This window comes from Cetorhinus maximus, chromosome 26, assembly GCF_964194155.1.
Source record: "Cetorhinus maximus chromosome 26, sCetMax3.hap1.1, whole genome shotgun sequence".
NCBI lineage: Eukaryota > Metazoa > Chordata > Chondrichthyes > Lamniformes > Cetorhinidae > Cetorhinus > Cetorhinus maximus.
The window spans coordinates 14263672-14285792 of record NC_135904.1 but is presented as its reverse complement, the minus strand read 5'-3'; the positions used below and the strand labels follow the sequence as shown (position 1 = coordinate 14285792).

At 43.6% G+C, this 22121-nt stretch overlaps 1 protein-coding gene across 1 annotated transcript; it reads right to left on the bottom strand.

Annotated features, from left to right (window-relative positions):
- Window positions 1-3531: 3531 nt before the first annotated feature.
- LOC144668319 (BTB/POZ domain-containing protein 1) lies at window positions 3532-19198 on the bottom strand. Its single transcript, XM_078530203.1, has 8 exons — window positions 18840-19198; window positions 15117-15273; window positions 9746-9851; window positions 8860-9057; window positions 7711-7903; window positions 5906-5993; window positions 4787-4933; window positions 3532-3848 (listed from the first exon to the last, which is right to left on the bottom strand). Exons 1-8 carry the CDS (start codon window positions 19037-19039, stop codon window positions 3687-3689), a joined length of 1251 nt encoding a protein of 416 aa, XP_078386329.1. The 5' UTR covers window positions 19040-19198; the 3' UTR covers window positions 3532-3686.
- Between the last annotated feature and the right edge of the window lie 2923 nt (window positions 19199-22121).

Sequence of the window (22121 nt, the reverse complement as noted above, 5' to 3'; positions counted from 1 at the left end):
GTGATCTTATGATAATTAAGCATTTAGTATTTGCTTGTTCAAGTTTAAGATTCTTAAAATTATTTATTTCATGGTAACATGACTAATTTAGAGTGTTGATATTCTAGACCTACGAGTTAATAAAAAACAGGCGTAAGTCTCTGGTTATTATTTCTAAATCAGTCTCTAAGGTGTCAGCAGTAGCTCAGTAGGTAGCACTCATGCCGAAGACAGAAATTTGTCGTTCAAGTCTCAGGGATTTGAGAACATAATCTAGACCGAGGGAGTGCTAGACAGGTTGGAGGTGCCATCTTCTGGCTGAAGGATAGAGGAACTCTCTTTATTCACTGATGAAAAAGCATAGTAAATAGACAGGGAACACACGAGAAGGCTATGGGCAGGGTTATAGCACTGAGGGCAGGGAACAGGTTATGCAGATGATGCAGCATTATCAATGGAAACATGTAAATAGGCTCATGTGACCAGCATGAGGATTATTCATAAAATACATAAACAGAATTTGGAGATTACTAAGCAAAGAGGAAGAGTTGGGGGTGTGAGTCCTGAGTCGCACACAGTGTGGTTTATAATGGGCTGGTAGGAAACAAGAGTAACATGGAGATGATGGAATGATTGGTCCTTTGAATTTACTGGCTCTGCCTTATCCTGAATAATCAGGATCGCATGTTCTGCAGAAGCGGGATCACAAATGTGTAAGTTTGGTTCACCCCACAGATAAGTCCTCACCAATAGCCTGCCCAATATCGGGGTCATCTGTAGCCAGTCCGGGGTCTGGTTATCACACAATCACCGTGGACTTCAAAAGGCAATAGAATAAACACTTCCCTAAATTGGAGTTTGGACTACAACTTGCCAAACAGATTTATTAAACAATAAATGGATAAACAAGGAGGAACAATGACAAGTTATAAATTTACAATAATTACAAGCTTAAATATACCCCCGTTATAAAGAACAACAAACCATTGTGCTTGCTCAATGTGAACTACAACTATTGCAATTTCCCTAACCACGTGCAGTTGGCTGTTGTGTGGGTTTAACAAGTCAGGCTGAGATATACTTTCACAATTTCACCACGACAAAGAAAATTTAAAAAGGTACTCAGAGCTGGCAATCAGGTATATTCAAACAACACTTGCAGGATACTTGTAATTGAATTGAATGGCTTGACTCCATCCACCAATTGGGTCTGCTCCAGGCAACTGCTTTAAAACAACCTAGGAGACTTGCTGTGATTAAAGTCGGTTTTTAACCTCATGACTGTGACACAAGAAGCCAGGGTGCATCACTGATAAAATTGCTCATCTTTATTTACCTCCTCTCCATCCCTGCTTTGATACTCATGAAAACAACTGATCTGTCATTAACAAGGTGCAAGATCCACATTTGACTGCATTCCAGAAACATCGCAAGGAGAACTGTTTCCATCATTTGGGATTTCTTCCAATGAAACTTAGGCAGACAAGTCAACAACTAAATCAATTGTCCAACTAAGATTTGGTAGCCAAGAGTGAACAATAAATTCCAGACAGGTCAGTGTTCATGTTAAGGAATTGCAGGAAATGGAAGTCACTGCTCATTGCAGTTAGTCCATGAGCTTTTTACACTCAGTACTGAGCCTATGTGCTCGGTGGATGTGGATATAACCACTGTGGACTATGATGGAAGCTCCATACTCCATGCAGCTGCAGCAAGAGAACATTTGGAGATAACTGGGATCTTGGTTAAAAATACAAAAGAAGACATTGCACAAGCCTAGCCAATAATGAATTTGGATGGTGCAGTTGGTTAAAAGATAGTCCCTTAATTTCTGTGTTCAGAATCGGAATTGCAGAAACAGAAGACTATCCAGTCCCTCAACGCTGATCCACTATTCAATTAGATCATAGCTGATCACTCTCTCAACATTTACCACCCTTTGTCCCAGAACCCTCAATCCCCTTACCCAATAAAAAGAAAATCAATCAATCTCAGTCTTGAGAGTTCCAAATGACTCCTGCACTAAATATTGCATGAACCCAACAGTGCCCACTCTACAATGAAAAACACAAGTTCTGTAACCCAACACAAGTCCTGCAAGAAGTGGCACCCATTCAAAAGTTCTCCTATATAAGTTATGTCCTGCTGGTGACTTTACTAGTTACTTGTAATGGTTATATTAGTTATTCTGTATAGTTTGGAACTGCTGCTGCTTACCAGTCCATTGCGGCCCTTCTCACTAAACATTCTCTGCTAAACCTGACAGGCATGTGTTCTCTTCTCTCCATATGAAGAAAATCTCAGGAGGCTCAAATCATCAATTATCGCTGGCTTTAATCCCACTGCTCTTCACCTATAGCAGGCATCATCTCTAAAGGGAATAAAACAGCTTTTGGGGGAAAAGAATTCCAGATTTCCATTACCCTTTGTGTAAGAATGCTTCCTAACTTTATCCATCAAAGACCCAGCTCCAGTTCTAAGGTTATGCCCCTTTGTTCTGAACTCCCCCCACAAAGAGAATAGTTTCTCCATCTAACTTATTAACTCCTTCTAACATTTCAAAAACTCAGCAATGTTCAAAATCCTACTAATGAGTTATTATTTCCCAAGAATGATGTTTGAATAAATTGAGTAGTGTGTCTGGGATAAACATTTTGGCAGAATGTTGTTGTATTGGACAGAAAGAAATTGATTGAGCAGATTAGTCCCACACACAGAAATGTCTTTGAAGACTGGCACCAATTAAAATGTGAGGGTCTCTCAGGTGACCCTTCCATTTCCCAGCTCTCCATTAACTATTAAAAGTAAGCTTTAAGCCACCTGCTTGTACCTGGGTGGGGAGCTATTTCCTGCATTGACAGTCCAGTCCCAACCAGCAACAGGACTTGGCTTGTCAAAAACTCCAGACACACAGCGAGTTCCCTGCTGTGAGTTAATAAACGTGGTTAAGGCACTTCCATAGCAGGGGGCAATAAAATGGGGCAAGTCAGTGCACACTGACACACCCCAGGAGGGGCTTTAGCAGCAGGCTGGCAGTGGTGGAAGACAGATTGAGATTCTCCAGGCAATGATCCCCCATCTGGAGCTTGGTGTTGAGTGAAGTGCTGTCCTTGGTGAGTGAACACATAGCATGAAGCATCTTGGCCATTCCCAACGCCATCTCAACAGGTGGTTTAAAAATTATATGTGATCAGCTCCCAATGGCAAGTGCTGCAAAGATGATGGGATCAACGAATGTTTTAATCACTGTACTAAATATTGTAATGAACTCAACAGTGCCCACTCTGCAACGAAAAAGAAGTTTTGTAACCCAACACAAAACACAACTCCTGCAAGAAGTGGCACCCATTCAAAGGTTCTCCTAAGTAAGTTATGTCCTGCTGGTGACCTTACGAGTTACTTGTAATGGTTATATTAGTTATTCTGTATAGTTTGGAACTGGTGCTGCTTACCAGTCCATTGCGGCCCTTCTCACTAAACATTCTCTGCTAAACCTGAAGGGCATGTGTTCTCTTCTCTCCATATGAAGAAAATCTCAGGAGGCTCAAATCATCAATTATCGCTGGCTTTAATCCCACTGCTCTTCGCCCATGGCAGGCATCATCTCTAAAGGGAATAAAAAAAGCAGTGAAACAGAAAGCACCAAGCGCGGCGTTAAACAGCTGTTTCCCTGTCAGTCGAGATGAACTTCGGTGCTCCAAGCCAGGCTACGTGTAGAAGATGATCTCTGGAATCTGTCCATCTTCCACAGATGTTCCATTATTGTTTCCCGGCACGTTGAAGAAGACAAAGTAAGTGTTGATCCCAGTCGTGGGAGACTCATGAATGACCTTCCGCAATCCCTTGGTGCCATAATGGGAATCAGGCCCCTAAAAGAAGGAAGAAAGGGAAAAACTGAAAAGATATTAGAAGCAACACAGCGGGAATAATGATGGGAATTCCCAGGGTGTGAATTGCAGAGATGAAACCTTCAATGCACAGGGGAACACTGGAAATAATTTGTATATTAAAACATCTTTATTTCCTGTAAATCTTTCCCCAATAAAAATTCCCATGCCACGTTTATAATGGGATCAGCCTGTGTAAACTTTATACAGCACTGCCACTGTTGAGGGTGTAATTGATGAGTGTGATGTTTACATATACAGCTGCCATTCTAAACGTGAACACAGACATTTATATTAGAAATACAAAAACAAGTTCATAACTGGTGACTTTAAAATAAGGACAGAATTAATTCTGTACAGCTTGGTCTAATTATCCCTCACCCTCTCCACTTGGTCCTGACTCTGTATGTATGACAACAAAGGAATAAACTAGTAAATAAAATTTTAAAATGCTGCCAATTAACAATTTAAATCAGAAAATATGTAATTTAGTTGAACACCTTTCAGATGGTGCAGGTCATAAGCCATGGGATCAGAAAGATCCCAGATTTCACCAGTGTGTGCGCGCAGGTTTGCTGACCTTAATCAGTGGCGTTGGCGGTCAGCTTTGATTGTTAATGCCTACTGGAAGAGCTCATGTGCTGGCACTTGGCAAGGACAGGGTAAATGATAGCAGCGACTCCCAACTCAGATCAAGCACACTGCAGACACTCACGGGCTGAATTCAGTAATGGAGAATGAATACCGAAACCCACTGACAAATGATGTGAGCAGAGGATGAGAGAGCAATGGAAAAGAAGAAAAAAGCTCTCTGCTTGTGGAGTTGGCTTGGAGAAGTGATGGAAGAAAAGCTTCCAATGAAAATGACTGCATGAGGGGCCGCTTTGGAGCCGAAGGGTCCCGAGGATGAGGAACAATACCTTGAGTGTCGCACAGGCGGTGTAGCTAACATTTGGTAATATCTCAACGGGCTCCTTGAACATGACCCTAAACGTATTCGCTGACCCATCACAACAAAACCCTGTGTCGTTTTGTCCGAGTGTTATGTTCTTGTCATTTTCAATGATCTAGAAAGAAAAGAATAAATCAATTATTTCAAATGACCACAAGCACCAGCTCCCTCTAAGCTCGGGACCATCTCCATGGCATCACTTGCCCAGTGTAACATGCCGTTGTGATGTCATAAAAGTGAAATTGTACAGCAAGGAGCAATACTGGCAAATTATATCCAGCAATAATGCAACTTTGAGAGAGCGGCAAATCAACTGAAAAGGGGGAACCTTTCCAGAGAACGAGGCTTTAAAAAGGAGATTTTATATTTTGCTTGAGGGAGGGTGCTGGGAGCAGGTGAAGGGGCTCTATAAATTTCTGTTCATCTCACATCACGGACCAGCTTACTTAGCCAAATTTTAAGCTATTCAAGTTTGACATTTTTCCCACCTGGATGTTAAGGAAGATTCAGTGAGCCCGAGAGTGTGATGGAGTGAATTAGCAGCAGTGACTGTTACCGACACAGGCTGTTTTCATTAGCAAATTATTCCAACAACTCCAAATGACATTTGAATATATGAAGTGAGTGACGGGCAGTGGGTTACACCAGTGTCCACTCATTTCCTGTTTTCAACCACTAAAAACACACTGACCACTCATTGATGTGCTGTTTGAGAGAACTTGCTCTGTGAAAATTAGCATTTGCATTTGCTCCCATTGCAAGAGTGAGCGTATTTCAATAAATAATTCATTGACTAAAATGCTTCAGAACATGGAGTCTAAGATGAGGGGCTGTATAGATACAAGTGCTTCTGTTTTTCAGTATGAGGGACTCAGCTCCTCACTGCACGTCAAAAAAATTACAAACTCTGTTTTGTGAACAAAGTATATTAGACATTTGCTTTTTGCTTTTTTTCCAGAATTGAAGGAACTTTTTGCCATGATGAAAACAAATCTTTGTTGTTGGGTAAACAGTGGCTGTTATGCTACTTAATACAAAAAGCTGAGTGTAAGTGACTGTGAAGAACTATGGAGGAAATTTCACCCACCTGGATGTTAACCTGGTAATCTGTTGGGCCATGTATAGATCCATAGAGCCCGAAACCCACAACAGACACTCTCCGGGTCACTGAAAACCTTCACACACAAGAAAGGGAACAGTCAGCCTCCAGACTCCTTCCAAATGCATATTCGGAATTTAATATTTCCCTATTTAAAAGCCATTAAACATGTCTGGATATAATTCATGTTACAAAACATTTTACTTCAGTATAGACATTCCTCAGTTTTCAATATTTGAAAACCAGCCTCACGGCCCAGAATACTCTGTGCTGGTCAAATAAATGATACAAGCCAGGTTCTTAACTCTCAGTTGGATGTGAAGTGAGGCCCACCCTCATTTTCAGTAACTATGAGACATTAGAGTGTGGGATACACTCCCAAGATAAGAGTCTCAAAACAGGCTGAAATTATTGACTTTTACAGGCTTATAAAACCTTATATGGGGAATATTAACAAAGGGTTTCCACAGTAGCCAAATGTTCTTTGCTTACTATTCACCCCAGCAATTACAACTCCTCCAAGAGGAAATTAAATCACAAGGGTCAGACTGTCGCTGCTTTAGATATTCAGTGACAGTAATCTCTCAGAGGGAGACTGAGTCTGTTAGGGTGACAAGCAGCCCTTGTATGAACATACCGACTCCTGTTCCTTAAAAGGGTTTACTAAGAGTCCTGTGCAGTAGAGGTTAAGACAATCTAATTATTCCCCATCACACACACACACTTCCTCCTTGAGATCACATCTCATTGTGTTTGATCACTTTAAAAACTGGTCACCTTGCTGTACGTGTTCGGGACCTCCCAAAACCACCACACATCAGCATGTGAAACTCAGTCTTTTTGGGCCTCAGTCTAGCACACAGTCCATTAGCAACTAGGAATGCTGAGAGAAGCATTCACTGGCAAACCAAGAGATCATCTAGTGGCACAAGATTCCCAGGACACAGATCTTTGGACAGCAAAAGACCACAGCATCTCATCCCTGAACATCGCTATTGGGAACAATTTAGCAGAATTGAGCAGTAACCCAATCAAATGTCTCACCGACAAACCAGACTGACTGCAGCACAGTATCAGGACAGAGCAATCTAACAGTGGATGGAGAGGAACATTGAGAGCGGAATGGAACCAGGGACAGGGTGCGATGACTTTCTGGAAGCTGCTATTTTGTCCATCAGTTCAAGAGTTGGGTAAAGCTAGTTGAGAACAAGAGCGAGTGACAATTGCTTTTCTGAACATGAACACCTCCCTCGCTCACAAAAGTCAGCAAGGACAACATATTTATTTCAACCTCCCTTCCCTGCTGATGGGCCTTAAATGACAGGGAAAAAAAATCAGAGAACGAGCTCCAGAAAATAATGAAATATGGTCACACTGCCAACAGTTTACAGCATGATGCTGAATCATGGTGCGGTTTCACCATTACTGGAATGAAGCAGCCAACAGCCTTGTCGTGATGGACACAGCATAAACAACCGAGGTCAGGGGAGGGGATTCTTGCCACCTGAGCTTCTCAGCCCAGGAGTGTCCCCTGTTCAATGCCCATCCTGCTCAGATTTAGCTGGTCAGACCAGGGTGCTGAAAAAGAGGCTACGATCAGCCTCGACAAACTTGTATTAGCCAGGGATGTTCCTGATTGAAGCCCAACAACATGGCTGGAAACCCATGTGAACAAATGGTGAAGACTGGGTCAGGATTGTGGCTGTGATAATCCACTCTTCATGATTAGCTATTTGATAGGCAGTAAACAGCCCCCAGAGAACAGTGAGCATTTACAGGAGGCGTGTACTGACCTGATCCTATCACTGGTCCCGCTGTACCCCCAGCGACTCTCCACCTGCTGGAAGCGGCAGATGCTGCACTCCTTCCCCCTCAGACAGCAGCGTGGCCGGTCAATATAGTCCACCCGTGGCTTGGGATTCAAAGTGAAGTGTAAAAACAGATTAACAATCTCTCGGTCGGAAAGGATCCCAGATTGAGCAGGTCCTGAATAGGAGGAAAAAAAAATACACAATAAATCTTTTTGTGCTTTAATAATTTTATCTTCAGACAATAAGTCACCTGTGTACTAAAAAGAGAAAAATACATTGAGAGAGTCTTACAGCACAGGAGGCCATTCAGCCCACCCTGCCTGTGCTGGCTCTTTGAAAAAGCTGTCCAATTATCCCACTCCCCCTAATCTTTCCCCATTGATTTGCAAATATTTTCCGCTTCAAGTGTTTATCCAATTCCCTTTTAAAAGTTACTATTGATTCAATAAATATCTTAGTTGCTGCTGGGATTTATTTCATCGCTTATTTCGGTTTTCTCACTCACTCTGACTGTTACCCGGACACTAACTCTTTAACCCAATGCCCCATTGTAGTATACTGGAGCAGTAGCTTCAAGCCCATACACCAGCATAAATTACAATAATTCACATCAGACATTTTTAGAAATCATCCTTACTTTAATATAATAATGTTTTACAGCATTGAAACAGGCCATTCAGCCCAACTAGTCAATGCTGGTGTTTATGCTCCACATGAGCCTCCTTCCACGCTGTCTCACCCCATCACCATATCCTTCTATTCCTTTCTCCTAGTGCTCATCCTGCTTTCCTTCAAATACATTGATGCTGTTCATCTCAACCACTCACTGTGGTTTTGTTCTTATATGAACAGGAGACGTTCAATTCTACCTCAATATTCCAGTCTAGGTAGTGAGCCAATAAACAAATCTTTCTAACAGAACCCATCCAGGGATCGATATTAGATAGAGTGTCTCAACAGTCCACGGTCACTCTCAGGGACCCTTTATTCAGTATATTAACTTGGATTAGGTCACGCCATTGGACCAACATCACTATTTTCCACATTTCTTCGTTGTTTAATGGTTATCAAACAATTTTGGTAAGCTTTCCCTCAATACAATACAATAGGAGTTTGGTTGAACTCACTGACCTGCAGCAAACTCTTCGATGGTCATCAGCGGGAACCGGATCAGTGTTATGGCTTTTCCCAACACTTTCTGTTTACTCCCGGGGGTAACTGGCAGCTGCTGCCTCTGGCATTCTGCCTCCGCCCAGCGGACCACTCCAGTAAAGAGGCGAATCTCCCGGATGCTCAGAGTGTCTCGTTCCAGCACTGCACACAGTGTATCTGTACGCAGAGGGAAACACATGGTTAAAGGTGTGCAAGGCATTTACGATTATTTGGCAAGTGATGCATCAAAGAAAGACTTAATTTATATAATGCTTTTCATGACCACAGGACGTCACAAAGAAATTTACAGCCAATCAAGAACTTTTTTTTTGAAGTGTAGTCACTGGTAATGAATGGTATTGTGGGAACGTCCCACTAACTTGCCAATCATCTATCTTTAGCAATATTAATGAGGGATAAAGATTGGACAGGACACTGGGGAGAACTCCTCTGTTCTTCTTTGAATAGCGCCATGGGATCTTTTACATTCACCTGAGAGAATACAAGGCCTCAACGTAATATCTCATCTGAAGGGTGGCTCCTCTGATAGGGCAGCAAGGGGAGGGAGTAAAGAGTAGACATGTCAAGCTGAATCTGATCCATTTTCACTTGACAGTGTGTCCTCTCCACTTGTGCGTTCTCTGCCTCTCTCCACATTTTTAACCGTGAAGGAAGGATCCTGCTGTTGACTATAACAGCTGCACTTACAGCCTTCTCCCCGTCAGTCCCACACATTACACTGTCAGAATTTTTTGAATCACAGGATTGCTTGCCCAATTTATCATTTGGATTGCAACTCCATATCTGAACACATTAAACACAACAGACCCAAACAAACTAACACAACAAGAGCTTAGGTTCTCACCGAGATCAACATCTGTGAAGCCCTCGGCACTAATTGCATCCATGGTGTTTTTGTCGATTGTGTCCAAGCAGAGACTGGCAAGCTGAGGCTCATCAAACAAGCGTGCCTAAAATCATTTTAATAATGTGTAAAACAAGGAGAAAGGAAATGATTTATCAAAACTAACGACATCTGCAATCATACACCACAAAACAAAGACTGGAGGGAAACTCATTAACAAATTCTATTTGTAAAAAATATCCAAACTGCTAGAAACTTGACAAGGAGAGTTTTGATTCACCGCCAGTAGTGTATCGAGCCCATTGCTCTTTGGTGTCGCAGCCACAGCATGGTGAACCCCAAGGCCGTTAATACTAAGACTGCATCACTATAGGGTGAAGGAGAAAATTATGCATCTGTCTAGAGAAAAGGGTCAACTATACTTTCGTGGAAACAAGATATTCATCTACCCTGGCCTCAGTGTGGATCTTGCTCGGCATCGTGGAAAATATTAATTTGTTAAAGCCCAACTTCGTGAAGTCGGACTTAAATATGGTCTTCTCCGCCCTGCGTGTAACTTTCAGAGTGGATAAAATTTTCAACACAGCGCAAGAAGCTTCACCTTTTTCAAGGACACAATTTTACCTTCTCTTAATAAGTCACATTGTGACTTCACCCAGGACAAAATGGTACACAATGCTTAATTAGGTAACCATGCATGATGGTTCTGTTACACGATAAGTTTTGTTGGTTATACCAACCTCTTTGTATCTTATGTCCAAACTGCACTAATTGCAACAAGTTTTACATAAACCCAATGGGTGCTTATTTTTTACCTTATACCACACGTGCAATTGAATTGACAGTTGAATCTCCCTTTATACTCTCCCTCTCTTGTTGAGTACTGTATTACAAAACTGTTGCCGCCGACTGATTCTGCACCTTGTTTAGCATATGCTGAACTTTACAATACTTGTGTTTGGAATATTTGATTGTATATTGCTTTAATGTGGGCTGTCTTTTCAAGACACATTGGTAAGAAGGTACGAATAGTACACTTGCTGTGAGGGGTAACGTTCACCTCATTTGGGGAGGTGATGTAAGCTTTTCTTTCCTTCTTCTATTTTTTCCTCCCTTTTCTTCTCTTTTTCTTGTTCTTTTCCAAATATACAGATGCACTTTCCTTTTGGTCAGTTTTTAACATTCTTTAGGTGGCTAAGCTCTGGTTCAAAAATATTGAATCCTTTATCTGTAATGGTTAACCTATGGGGGCCATATACTTTGATACGCTTTTATTATCATAATGTCCACTAATATTAAGGCCTCAATGGGTCGTTGTCCAATCCTTTTTATCACCTGGAATGCGAAAGGTATAAATCAGCCAGTTAAAAGAAATAAAGTTCTCTCTCATTTACATCATCTGAAGGTGGGCATTGCCTTCCTGTAGGAAACTCACTTACGTACATCTGACCACTTTCGAATGCGGAAGGATTGGGCTGGGCAGATGTTTCATTCTAATTTTCATAGTAAAGTGAGAGGTGCAGCAATTCTAATCCATAAAGGCATTCCCTCAGGTTATAGCTGACCCTAATGGCCACTATGTACGTCTGACCCTAGCTAATGTATATGCACCCAACTGGGATGATCACCATTTCACTTCAAATTTATTTTCCATACCCGATTAAGACCCATATCACTTACTTCTTGGAGGAGACTTTAACTGTGTTCTTAACCCAAAATTTAGATTGCTCATCCACAAAATCTGTTCCAATATCAAAATCAGCCTCAGCCATCAGTTCTTTTCTGGATGCACATGGATTGGTAGACGCATTTTCTATACCCATCAGCAAGACAATGCTCCTTTTTCTCTCCCATTCACCACACTAATTTGCAGGGTGACACTCCATGAACATGGTGAAAGAACCGATAGACTCCTGGCTCACCAGCTTCACCAGACTGCTTCCTCTCAACTTATTACTGAAATCACCACTCCAACAGGGTCAACCACCACCGATCACCAGGAGATCAATGATCAATTCAAACTTTCTTATCCCAGTTTTTATACCTCAGACTCCTTTTCAGGTCCTGGTTTATTTTACAATTCTTTTGATAATATGGGCATCCCATCTCTAACGTCTGACTCTATGAATGCGTTAGAAGTACCCCTTTCCCAAGGTGAAATACTGAAGGTAATTAAATCCATGCAAAGTAATAAGGCACCAGGGCCTGATGGATTTCCAATAGAATTTTATAAAAAATTCTTATCACAACTTTCTCCATTATTACTGTCTCTGTTTTCGGGATGCTTTCTCTCAAAAATGCTCCCTTCTACACTGCGCAAGGCATCTTTGTCTGTTGTTTTAAAGAGGGATAAGGATCCTCTGCATTGCGGTTCATACAGCCCTCTTAAACGCGGATGTCAAGATACTAACTAAAGCTTTAGCACACAGTCTTGAACCTGTCCTTCCTTCTATTATCTCTCCTGACCAGATAGGTTTTATACAGGGCAGGCAATCCTTCTGTAATTTAAGGTGTCTTTTCAATATTATTTACACATATTCAACTGCTCCAATCCCTGAGATTCTTATAGCTATGGATGCAGAAACGGCCTTTGATTGAACCTTTTCCTCACTCTTCAAAAATTTAGATTTAGATCCATTTTTATAAAATGGATAAAACTATCGTATTCCTCACCGGCTACTTCAGTATGTATAAATGATATCCATTCTAAACTCTTTGACCTCCATCGAGGTAGCAGACAGGGCTGTCCCGTTTCCCCCCCTACTTTTCGCTATTGCTATTGCCCCCCTGGCAGTTTCACTGTGAACCTGTGGAGATATACAGGGTGCTGTTATACTGGGGGGTGGTCGAGCAGAAACTCTCCCTATATGCTGATGACCTGTTTTTTCATATCTCCGATCTGACCTCATTTCTCCCACATTTTTCTCTATTCTTGAGTGATTTGGTCATATTGCAGGTTTTGAAATGAATTTGCAAAAGAGTGAAATTTTTCCTATTAATTCGATCGCAAACAGTTACCTTCTTTCTTCCCTCCCCTTCAGGGTCTCAGTAAACAGTTTTAAATATTTAGGAATTTTAGTTACTTTATCCCTCGGAGACCTTTTTAAGCTCAACTTTGACCCTTTGTTGGAACGTAAGAAGCAGGACTTAGCACGTTGGTCTAGCTTACCCCTTTCTTTAGTTGGTCGTATAAATTCTGTAAAGATGAATATTTTCCCAAAATTTCTGTACTTATTTCACTGCATTTCATTGTTTTTTTTTATTGCAATAGACCAATTAATTTCTTCCTTTATTTGGAATAAGAAAACACCCAGAATTCGTAAAGTTTTTCCACAAAGCATTTAGGTGGTCTGGCACTGCTAAATTTTCAGTTTTATTATTGGTCTGCTAATATCCGTAAATTATTTTCTGGGTTCATTCGGACTTAGCACAACTGGAGGCAGCCTCCTGTCAATCCACATCTCTGCCTGTTCTGTTGTGCTCCTCCATTCCTTTCTCAACCAGTCACTTTTCTTCAAACCCTATTGTTAGGCAGTCACTTAAGATTTGGACCCAGTTCAGAACACACTGAGCTGCAATCTCTCTCTTTATATAGCCCTATTAATGCAAACCATCTATTTCCACCTTCATTAGGAGATTCTGTCTTTCAAGTCTGGCATGCGAGAAGTGTCAAAACCCTTGCTAACTTATACATTGATAATATTTTTGCTTCTTTTGACTCTCTCGGAAATATGATATGCCCCACACAAACTTCTTTCACTATTTACAAATCAGAGATTTTGTGCGCAAAAAAACCCACCCAGTTTCCTTTATTTCCCCCTAAATCGCCGATAGATATTATGCTAGAATTAAATCCTTTTGTTAGGGGATTCATTTCCAAATTCTATTCTCTAATTTTTTCACCACACTGCTCTTCACTTTCTACCTTAAAAACTCTTTGGGAGCAAGACTTTGACTCAGACTTATCAGAAGATAACTGGAAGTCTATTCTCTCTCGTGTGCATTCCTCACCTGTATGTGCAAGACATGGGTTGCTACAACTTAAAATCTTACATCGTATCCATCTATCCAAAGTGAAATTATCGAAGATTTATCCAAATTTTTATCCAACCCGTGATAAATGTCATACTGCCCAGCCTCTCTGGGGGTAGACCTTTCAGTACCTTACCAAGAAGCAATTATTCAGCCTTCAGCACAAGCAGCTGTACACTATTGGGACTGTGGCAATATATGGCCAAGGTTTGTTCCAATTCTCACCCATTGTTCAGATTTCCAGCATTGGATAGGGAGCAGGAGAAGGTGCAACACCTGTCCGTTTACCTTCTCCCTCCTCACTGTCCAAGGGCCCAAACACTTCTTTCAGGTGAAGCAGCATTTCACTTGCACCTCCTTCCATTTGGTCTACTGCATTCACTGCTCCCAATGCGGTCTCCTCTACATTGGAGGCACCAAACGCAGTGTGTGTGACCGCTTTGTGGAACACCTTCAGTCTGTCCGCAAGTATGACCCAGACCTTCCTGTCACTTGCCATTTCAACACCCCATCCTGCTCTCATACCCACATGTCTGTCCTTGGCCTGCTGCAATGTTCCAGTGAAGCCCAATACAAACTGGAGGAACAGCCCCATATCTTCCAATTAGGCACCTTACAGCCTTCTGAACTTAACATTGAGTTCAACAAATTCAGACCATGAACTCTCTCCTCCATCCTCACCTCCTTTTTATCCCCTTTTTTCAATATTCATTCTCATTTCTTAATTTTTTTTTCATTTTTAAATTTTTACCCACTTATTTTTATTTTTCATCTTTATTCATTGTTTTCTCCCCACCTTTTATCCTATTTTCAATCTTTTTTCCTATCACCATCCCCTCCCCACATCTGTCACTTGGTCATGTTGTTCTTTCCAGAGTGCTTACCCTTGTCCTGCTTTTATCACATTCTGCTTTCTGACCTTAATGCCACCATCAGCACATCCTTTAGCCAGTATCACTATCATTAACACCCCTTTGTCCTATTGTCCATGACATCTCTGGCAGTCTCTCCTTTGCTTCCACCTATCGCTGGCCTTCTATCCAGCTTCACCCCCACCCCCCCCTTCAAACAGTATAAATTTCATCACATTTTACTTCTCTTTAGCTCTGAAGAGTCATAAGGACTCGAAACGCTAACTCTTTTTTTTTCTCTCCACAGGTGCTGCCAGACGTGCTGAGTTTTTCCAGCATTATCTGTTTTTGTTGTAGCAGGAACCCTTGCTTTGTTTCCCTCTCCCTTATTGTGTTCTCGGCGTCTGAGGATTAAAGGATCATTTTATCTGTCTTGCGTGCACAGATCCACAGGTGGGATGCTCACAGCCATCGCTGTAAATAATCACCTGCGTAAGTAACATGAAGGCATTGTCAGCTCGCAGATGTTTGGTGAGAAATTCCACACAATGGGCCTCCAGGGCAGGCACTGCATATTTTTTGGCTGTGTACAGAGTCGTCATCACAGTCTCAGGACCAATTTGTACCTCATCTGAGTACAAAAACCTGAAAAATAAGAACAATACAGATTTGAAGAAAAGGAGAATTGAAATTTAACTAGATCATTTTCTTAAAATAGAAAGTGAAGGAGAATAATCCAAGATTAACCTCAGCTGTCCTAAAACACAATACCCATTTCTCAACCCCTTGATCCATATACAACACTTATACTATAGAATCTGTACCATAACACAGGTACATAGGCATAGAAATAACTTGCATTTCTATTGTGCCTTTCACAAATTCGGGACGTCCCAAAATGCTACATAATCAATGTAGCACTTTCGAAGCTCAGTCCCTGTTCTAATGTAGGAAAGCGACAAGCCAATTTACACATGGCAAGCTCCTATAAACTTGGTGTAAATTACTGGATAATCTATTTACATTGTCGATTGAGGGATACATCTTGGCCAGGCACCGGAGATAACTCCCTTGTTCTTTGAATTGCGCCAAAGAATTGTTTACTTTCTCCTTTTTTGCGGGGGTGGATGGGGTCTCAGTCCAACGTCTCGACTAAAAGATGGTCGCTCCAACAGTGCAGCACTCCCTCTGTACTGCGCTGGAGTGTCAGCCTGGATTACATACACAGGACTCTGGAGTGGGATTTGAATATTCCACATTCCCCTCTAACTACTCACACTAACACTCTTTCATCTGAAATACCAGGATCCACTCTCTTCCCTTTAAGAATTTCACACCTTTTCCCCCTGATCTTACTCACGCCTGGCTGTGATCATCTATTTTGCACAGGGGTCCTATAGTGAATCATTGATAGAGTGAATCAGTGTTACTTTTCACTGAACAAACTTACATACCATGTTTCACCAACATTTGTCTGAACTGGCGAGGGGATAAAGTTCCATTCACATCAATCTGACTCACTTTAAAGTAAAGATCTCTCCCACTTTGCAATCTGTCTCTGAACTGTCAACTGTTAATACAGTTCATGATCTCCAAAAATGATGAACAGAAAATCTGAATGCCTAAGTTGTGTTGACTTTATTTGTTAAAAAAAGAAACAAGCATCTAGAGTAGTGACATTTTAAAACCCATTCACCTTCCTCCACCTGTCCCTATATTCAAAAACCTCCTCAAAATATGGGGTTGCCAACTTCAATTGTACGTAATCATGGAGCTGTCATGTGACCCCCTTTCTCCACCCACACACTCCTACCATTGGTCAAACATCACAACCATCCTCACGATACGCCACCATCCCAGCCAATTGGAAATCAAACATTCTTGTTACCCGAATGGGTGATACTTGACTGTCAGTCACTGAGACTAATACAGCACAGGAGGATGCCATTCAGCCCATCATACTGTACATTAGTCCTATGTCACTGTTCTTTCCCCATAGCCCTGCAAATTCTCTCCTCACACATTTATCCAATTCAGCTTTTTTTTTAAACCATCGCCAATGTTTCTATAATTAACAAATTGAACTTCTCAAAGTAAATTAAAGACACATTTTTGTTGAAGCCCAATGATTTTTCTCCTGGATTTGTTGATGCAGTATCCTGCAGATTAATCCTCAATTCCTAAAGACTCCAGGGAAATCTGGGAGGATTGGCAGCCCTGTCTAAATCTGTTTCTTTGACCTTCAGTCATGTCCTTTTTTTCCAGATTATTAGTTTGTTCCATGTACAACCTTGGGATGTTTTACTGCTGCAAAAAACACACATTATTACGGAATGACAGTCACTCCTAAAAATAGTGGGTCAGCTTACTTGTATATAGCTTCTATAACTCAAGATTTAAAAAAACTAAAACCATGTTGTCCCTCCAGAACAGCAGCCTGTTGCTACACAATAATAAGTTCAGTACCTAAGCACTGCAAAGCAGCAAAAGGCAGCTCACTGCAAATGTAGCACTGCAAATCTGTTGCATTTTACCAGAACAACAATAAAACCCAGCCCTGCAGCCGGCCTGAGAATAACATTCCCAGATGCATTTCACTTGCAACAATAAATAGACTAGATTCAGCCATTTAATAAAACTCACCAATGCTGGGCCAACATCACAGCTGTACAATTGTATTTGATTTGCACAGACACAGATTCACTGCACAAATGACATTTTTTTGATTAATATTCAGTCTGAATTGCTGATTTCTTTTATTTACACCCTCTTTTATTTAATAATAAAGTTGGTAAAAGCAACACTAACCAGCAGCCCCGGGCAGAGGCTGACATAGAATCGGTGCAGCTCCGACATTAAGTTAAACAACCAGAGCCAAGAGGAGCTGGAGGAAAGCAGAGTGACAGCGCGATTGGAAAAAACAGCTGCTTTTTACTCTTTGAGCTGACTCAGTCTCAATGCATGGTTGACATTTCTACCGTTGAATACATTCTAATCCTTAATGAACATGAGCACCAGCAGTGCTGCAAAAGTAGGGGAATTCCCATGATTGTAAATATCATTTGCATTGAAACAACCTGCTTGTATTAGTGACAGTTTATAAGTATAGGTAGGAAAGTAGATTGTGAAGAGGACACAAGTAGGCTACAAAGGGACATAGATAGGTTAAGTGAGTGGGCAAAGATCTGGCAAATGGAGTATAATGTGGGCAAATGTGAAATCGGTCATTCTGGCAGGAAGAATAAAAAAGCTTGTTATCTAAATGGTGAAAGATTGCAGTGCTCTGAGATTCATAGGGATGTGGGTGTCCTAGTGTATGAATCACAAAAGGTTAGTAAGCTGGTACAGCAAGTAATTAGGAAAGCCAATAGAATGTTATTATTTATTGAGAGGGGAATTGAATACAAAAGTATGGATGTTATGCTTCAGTTGTACAGGGCACTGGTGAGACCACATCTGGAGTATTGTGTACAGTACTGGTCTCCTTATTTAAGGAAAGATGTAAATGTGTTAGAAGTAGTTCAGAAAAGGTTTATTAGACTAATATCAGGAAATGGGCAGGTTGTCTTTATGAGGAAAGGCTGGACAGGTTAGGCTGGTATCCACTGGAGTTTAGAAAAGTGAGAGGCGACTTAATTGAGACCTTTAAGAGGGTGGAGGTGGAGAGGATGTCTTCTCTTCTGGGAGAATCCAGAACTAGGCGGACACGGTTTCAAAATAAGGGGGATCGATCATTGAAGACAGAGATGAGGAGAAAGTCTTTCCTCTCAAGGAGGGGGTTCTGAGTCCGACAGACCCAACACTGACTAGCAGGGGCTTTGCTGGGCGATGTGATAATGGAGGGAGGGGAAGGTACCGGAGGTGCGATTGCTCTTTGCACCGAAACATATTCGTTGCATTAGAGACATTTCCACCGTCTATTAATGATAATGAGTCAGATTAACCAACAAACGGGGCAGAAGCAGCGGGTCTGCAGGTTGATGTTGCATCAATTCGCCAATCCCCAGTGTTATGAATATTCTTCGCACTGAAACGATCCAGTTGCATTGGTGAAAATACCACATTTTGTTATGAATAATGAACTGATTCCATAGGGAAACGGGCCGGGCCCTGGGCTCCGCCGGGATGATTGACGGTCCTCCCGGGCCCGGACTAGGCCGCAGCCTGGGGCTCGAGTTGCAGGGGGGCCCGTCTCTCTCTCTCTCTCTCACCTGAGCAGCGCCAGGAAGGCCGCGGGCTCCACGTCGGGCAGCTCGATCTCGGCCGAGCTGGTGGCCATGCCGCCGTTGAACATGGCGTCGAAGACGGCGCTGCCGACGGCCAGGACGAAGCGGTGAGCGGGGAGGCGGCGGGCGCCCCGGCCTTTCCCCACCGCGAAATGGACATCGCTCAGCAGCTCGTTATTGAACATGAAGGAGAAGCGCTCCCGCACCGAGCGCTGCGCCGCCTGCCAGTTGTAGAGAGGCGGAGGCGGCGGCGCGGGAGCCCGGGCCCCGAGGGCGGGAGGCAGGGGCAGGTCGGCGGGGGCCCGAGCCCCGCTCTCCCCCGCGTCCGCTCCGGGTCCGGGCCCCGGCCCCGGTCCACTCCGAGCCGCCACCACCACCGCTCCGGCCACCACCTCCTCAGCCTCGGCCATCTTAGCATCGCGCGGGGGCGCGCGCGGGTGGGGGGGGGCGGGAGCGCGGGAGCGCGGGGGCGGAGTCCCGATCCCCCCTCCCCCTCGCCCCTCCCTCTCCTTCCCCCTCCCCCTCGCCCCTCCCTCTCCTTCCCCCTCCCCCTCCCTCTCCTTCCCCCTCCCCCTCCCTCTCCTTCCCCCTCCCCCTCCCTCCCCCTCCCCCTCCCTCTCCTTCCCCCTCCCCCTCCCTCTCCTTCCCCCTCCCCCTCCCTCCCCCTCCCTCTCCTTCCCCCTCCCCCTCCCTCCCCCTCCCTCTCCTTCCCCCTCCCCCTCGCCCCTCCCTCTCCTTCCCCCACCCCCTCGCCCCTCCCTCTCCTTCCCCCTCCCCCTCGCCCCTCCCTCTCCTTCCCCCTCCCCCTCGCCCCTCCCTCTCCTTCCCCCTCCCCCTCGCCCCTCCCTCTCCTTCCCCCTCCCCCTCGCCCCTCCCTCTCCTTCCCCCTCCCCCTCGCCCCTCCCTCTCGCCCCCTCCCCCTCGCCCCCTCCCCCTCTCTCCTCGCCCCCTCTCCCCTTCAGCCCCCTATCCCTTCACCCCCCTCCCCCTATCCCTTCACCCCCCTCCCCCTATCCCTTCACCCCACCTCCCCTATCCCTTCACCCCCCCCTCCCCCTATCCCTTCACCCCCCTCCCCCTATCCCTTCACCCCCCTCCCCCTATCCCTTCACCCCCCTCCCCCTATCCCTTCACCCCCCTCCCCTCTCCCTTCATCCCTCCCCCTCTCCCTTCATCCCCCTCCCCCTCTCCCTTCATCCCCCTCCCCCTCTCCCTTCATCCCCCTCTCCCTTCACCCCCTCCCCCTCTCCCTTCACCCCCCTCCCCCTCTCCCTTCACCCCCCTCCCCCTCTCCCTTCACCTCCCCTCCCCCTCTCCCTTCACCTCCCCTCCATCCATTAATTACTGCTCTCTGTTTCCTGCCCCTCAGCCCATTTTGTATCCGTGTGGATCCCCTATATTCTATAAGCCATAACTTTGTTCACAAGTCTGTTGTGCGGCACTGTATCAAATGCCTTTTGCAAGTCCATGTACACCACGTCAACAGCATTGCCCTCATCAACCCTCTATTTTACCTCATGAAAAAACTCAAACAAGTTAATTAAACACAATTTTCCCTTTAATTAAGGAAAGCCAGCACAGATTTGGTACCTGCATTTGTCCATGTGATTATTAATTTTGTCCTGAATTATTGTTTCCAGAATTTTCCCCACCAATGAAGTTAAATTGACAGTCTTGTGGTTGCTGGGCTTATCCTTACACCATTTTTTGAACAAGAGTGTAACATTTGGAATTCTCTAGTCCCCTGGTACCACCCCTGAGTCTAAAAATTATTGGAAAATTATGGACAGTGCCTATGCAATTTCCACTCTCACATCCCTCAACATCCTTGAATACATTTCATCTGGTCCTGGTGCCTTATCAACTTTAAATATAGACAGCTTATCTAATACCTCCTCCTTACCAATTTTAAACTCTTCTAGTGTATTAATTACCTCCTCTTTCAACATGGCCTGGGAAGCATCTTCTTCCTTGGTAAAAACATGCAAATTGTTAATTTAATACCCCTGCTATTCCCCCTACTTCCATGCATTCATCTTCTTTTTGGTCCCTAATCAGCCCTACTCCTTCTTTTACCACCCTCTTCCTATTTATATTCCTATAGAAGACTTTGGGATTCCTTTTTTTGTTAGCTGCCAGTTTCTTTTCATACTCCCTCTTTGCTTCTCTTATTTGCTTTATCACTTCCCCTCTGAACCTTCTATGTTCAGCCTGGTTCTCATTTGTATTATTCACCTGACACCTGTCATAAGCACACATTGTCTTCTTCATCTTAATCGCCATCTCTTCTGTCATCCAGGGAGCTATGGTCTGCCCTATCTTTCCCTTTCGAGGGAATATACCCCGACTGCGCCCAAATTATCTCTTCTCTGAAGTTAGCCCATTGTTCAGCCAACCTTTGATTCCAATTTATTCAGCCCAGATCCATTTCTACCCCATTGAAGTTGGCTTTTCCCAGTTAATTATTCTAATTCTAGAGTGTCCTTTGTCCTTTTACATAGCCAACTTAAACTTTATGATACAATGATCATTGAGCGCTAAATGTTCTCCTGTTGATATTTGCACTTCACTGTAATTTCTTTGCAAATTTGTGCCTTTACATCATATGCACTAGTTGGTGGCCCAGAGACTACACCGAGCAATGCGATTGCACCTTTTTTGTTCCTTAGCTCTAGCCAAATGGATTCTGTCCTTGTCCCATCTGGGATTTTCTCTCCTCAGTACTGCAATGCTCTCCTTCATCAATCCTGCCACTCTTCCGCTTTTTTTCCTTTCTTAACTTTCCTGAACACCCAGTCCTGCTGTTCTTTGAGCCAGGTCTGAAAACCACAACATAGTACACGTCAATCTGCACCTGTAACTCACCAATCTTATTAACCACACTGCCTGCATTCACATACATGCTTATTAAACCTGATTTAGACTTTATTACTTTCTCCTTTACTCTGAACCCATCTAATAACTTGCTATTTCCTACTCTAGCGCTACCTGTCTCTCCTAGTATTCTGTACGCCTTGGTATTCCTCTCTGATATTTCCTCCTGGTTCCCACACACCTGCCAATTTAGTTTAACCCCCCCCCCCCCCCCCCCCCCACCGCCCCAATAACACTAGCAAATCGCCCCACTCAGTCCTGGCTCTATTAGGGTGAAACCTGTCTGGCCTGTGCAGCTCTCATCTCCCCAAGAGCTGGTCCCAATGTCCCAGGAACCTAATGCCCCTCCCTTCCTGCCCCATCATTCCCGCCATGTGTCCATCTGCTTTATCC

What these genes read in the sequence shown, in the direction of transcription:
- LOC144668319 (XM_078530203.1), bottom strand. Translation starts at nt 19,039, where the DNA reads ATGTTCAATAACGAGCTGCTGAGCGATGTCCATTTCGCGGTGGGGAAA. An exon ending in CCTTCATGTTACTTACGCAG is followed by an intron (nt 9,852 to 15,116) that starts GTGATTATTTAC and finishes AAATGATTTTAG; the next exon opens with GCACGCTTGTTTGATGAGCC. An exon ending in CTTCACAGATGTTGATCTCG is followed by an intron (nt 9,058 to 9,745) that starts GTGAGAACCTAA and finishes CTCTGCGTACAG; the next exon opens with ATACACTGTGTGCAGTGCTG.